A 3,234-nucleotide genomic window follows, 5' to 3' on the forward strand; every position below is an offset into this window, starting at 1 on the left:
TCGCGGGTTTTGTTCTTTCGCTTCCGCCTTCCTCCGTACCGCGACCCGCGCTCCTCCTGTGAGGCGTCGAAAAGAGGCCCAAGATGGGCACACACTGAAGTGAGAGCGTGTGAGGGAGGCGAAGGCGAAAGCGTAGAGAGACGTGAAGTGAGTGAGTAACTGGACCACTTTCCGTGCTGTGTTGTTGTTCGCTTCAGCGTTTGTTTCTTTCTGTCGAGAACGGGAGTGGTGAGAGCACTGAGCAGTGTGTGTGTGTGGGGGGGGGGGGGGGTGGATGAGGGAGAAGGAGGGGGGTATGCAAACGCAATGAGCGGAAGATCTCCTCACCGTTCGAGAAAGGGCATGAAGGAAACAGGGGAAGACGGAGATGGAGAAAAATGCACGTGAATAGCGATGATGAGCAGCAGCCGAAGCAGGGGAATCATAAGTGTCGTGGGGTGCGCCATAATGGTGAGAATAATCAGTGAAGCAACGTTGTAGCTTGTGTCATTCGTCTCCAACATGGTGACCCAGAGGGAGGAGGGGTGAAGTCACACCTTTCACGGCGAGTGTGAGGAAGAGAGGAGTGGTGGAGAAGGGGGCACACATCCATGTGGTGTAGGTGCGCTCTCTTTTTCTTTCCTCGAATGTCCAGCCTTGACGCGCGCAGAGCGGTGCATATGGCCCCGGCCCACTTGAAGGTGTTTCACTCCCGATTGCTTCTTTTCCTTTGTCCACGAACTGTTTTATTTTTTGGTTTTTTTCTTGCTGAGGCCCCAGCCTACCAGTGCGCACGTGTTGCGATGGCAAATTTCGCACGGATCACACACACACACACACACGCGCGCGCAGGGTGGGCACAGGCAGCGCCCACACAGAGAAACAAAGAGACGCGTTTGATGGAGAGAGAGAGAGGAAAGGACTGGTACGGAGATTGCAATGTACTCGTGGCGAGGTGCATAAGCTTTGCGAGAAGAGTGCGTGCGGCGGGGGAAAGGAAGGTGAGCAACCCATGCAATCACTGCGGAGTTCCTCCTCTTAGCCTGCACCACTTTTTCCGTCCCTAGCTACCTATTCCCTCCCGTTCCCTTAGCCCTCTTCATGAGTTCAGCGTCACGGCGGCGCTTAAGCTGCGGGGCTGCTGCTGCGTATGCTAGGCAGCTCATAACTACTGTTGACCTCCATGTCTGCCTTCTCATCGACCATCTCATCCTCTTCAGCATTCCGCATCATGGCCAGCTCCCGCATCATCTGCTCCGAGAACTGCAGCTGCGACTCGTATGTCCGCATTCGCAGCTCGCGCTCCTCCATTAGCGACTGCAGTGCCTCCTCCAGGGAGCCCGCATAGTCGCCACGCGCCTTCTCTGCCTCGACGAGCTCGTCGGCCAAAACTTCCTTGTCGCGACGAAGCTGCTCCACGCAGCTAAGATGGCACAGCAACACCTCACGGAGCTCCTGAGCTGCAACATAACCTTCTAGCGAGAAGGATGCGTCGAGCGCAGACGTAATGGTGCCCTCGTCCACCCCCGCCCCCGCATCACCGCTGTCCTCTTGGCGGTGGGCCTCTGCTGCCGCCAGTAGGAGCGGCAGCAGCTCGCGAAGCACCTCCATCCCCTCCTTCAAGCGATCCCGCTCTGCCGTTGCGCTGACTAATTCAGCTTGATGCGATGCGGCGTCAATCTCGATGGTCCCCCGCAGCTGAGTGCACTGATGCTCTGCTTCGTAGAGGGTCTGCGACAATACAAGTTCGTTTGTACGTGACAACTCTAGCGTCTCCACACACTTCTCCAGCTTCTCCAGGGTATCTGTGTAGGCCGCTGCCTTCTCGTCGACCTCTCTCGACAACGCGACGGCTTGCGCGTGAGCACTGATCAGATCGGCGTTCTTTTCGGAGAGCGCAGAAGACAGCGCTTGCACTAACTCCTGCAAGCCCACGATCTGCTCGGCCTGTACACGTATTGTCTCATCCTGGGAGGCAACACGGGCCACACACGCATCCAAGGAACGGCGTTTCTCTGCTTCGGCGCTCACCAAGCCATCACGATCGTCATCGTGTCGACGGTGCAGCTCGTGTATGCTCTCCTCAGCCGCGAACAGGCGATCCCGCAACTCACGCTCGCTCTCGCGAGCCTCTAACAACAACACCGCAAGCTCCTCCAGCCGCTCCAACCTGTCAGTGCATTCCCACCGCGATGATACCACTTCCTTTGCCAGTGCTGATGCAGCAGCACGAAGCAGCTCCGACTTTTGCTCTGACCGCTCGGAGGTGAATGCCTGGCGGGCATACGCCTCCTCCAGCTGCGCGACAACGCGCCCCAGTGCCTCCTCAGAGAAGAGTTTCTGAGCTGCTCTGTGATGCATTTCGGAGAGCAATGGCTCCGATGCCTTCTGCTCCCCCACTAGGCGCCGGAAGAGAGCCCAGGCCGATGGGAACGGATACTCAGCGACACGGTCCTTCAACTCACTTCCATCCACGTCCGTGTTGTGCTCCACGCAGAATTCGGCGCGTAAACTGCCCAGAACGTAGCCAACGAGTCGCACGCAGTCCACGTTGACATGGCAAGCCCGACTGCAGTCTACGCGCAGCCTCCACTTGAGCTCTTCTTCACAAAGACTCGCAACCCATGACCACTCCGTGCCCTCTAAAAAACATTCGACGTGCGTCTGGCACAACGGCTTTCCCTCAACGCAGTTGTCGCGACGCTCATCATACCACCGAAGTTCCTCCACAGCCTCTCTCGCCGTCCTCACCTCAACCTGCAGTGCAGCTATCTTCTCTTTGCACTCCGTCAATGCACTGCGAAGTACCTCAGCCTCCCGCACACTACCACCACCATCCTCAAAATCCTCTCCAAGTATTCCCATCCGGTCCCCACCACACCCATCACACCCGCACCCATCCACTAGCTTACGAACCACCAAAGATCCCCGCAACTGATGTTCATAAATCACATCGACATCACCACACATATCCATTTCATCAGTTAAATCAACCTGATCAACAATGGACGCAGCGCCGACATCCACATCAACATCAACCAACGCAACAGAAGAACATCCCGCAAACATATGCTCGACAACTCCTCCGCAAAGCGCCTGCACGTCAGCACCACCGTCGCGCAGCGTCGCGCCAGCAGCAGTGCTTCCGCGCCGCGCCTCAGCAAGCGCCTGGCGGAGGGCTGCCATCTCCGCCGCCTGCTCCGCCACCTTGTCGCGCAGGCCTGTCATCTCCGCCGCCTGCTCCGCTATTTGGTC

At 57.6% G+C, this 3,234-nt stretch overlaps 1 protein-coding gene across 1 annotated transcript; it reads right to left on the reverse strand.

Moving 5' to 3' along the window:
- Positions 1–1,104: 1,104 nt before the first annotated feature.
- On the reverse strand, positions 1,105–3,207 carry LBRM_22_1210 (conserved hypothetical protein; the record flags this gene model as incomplete). The annotated part of the gene is made up of 1 exon (XM_001564989.2): positions 1,105–3,207. One exon carries the CDS (start codon positions 3,205–3,207, stop codon positions 1,105–1,107), a length of 2,103 nt encoding a protein of 700 aa, XP_001565039.2.
- Positions 3,208–3,234: the final 27 nt, after the last annotated feature.

Source organism: Leishmania braziliensis, chromosome 22 (genome assembly GCF_000002845.2).
Source record: "Leishmania braziliensis MHOM/BR/75/M2904 complete genome, chromosome 22".
NCBI lineage: Eukaryota > Euglenozoa > Kinetoplastea > Trypanosomatida > Trypanosomatidae > Leishmania > Leishmania braziliensis.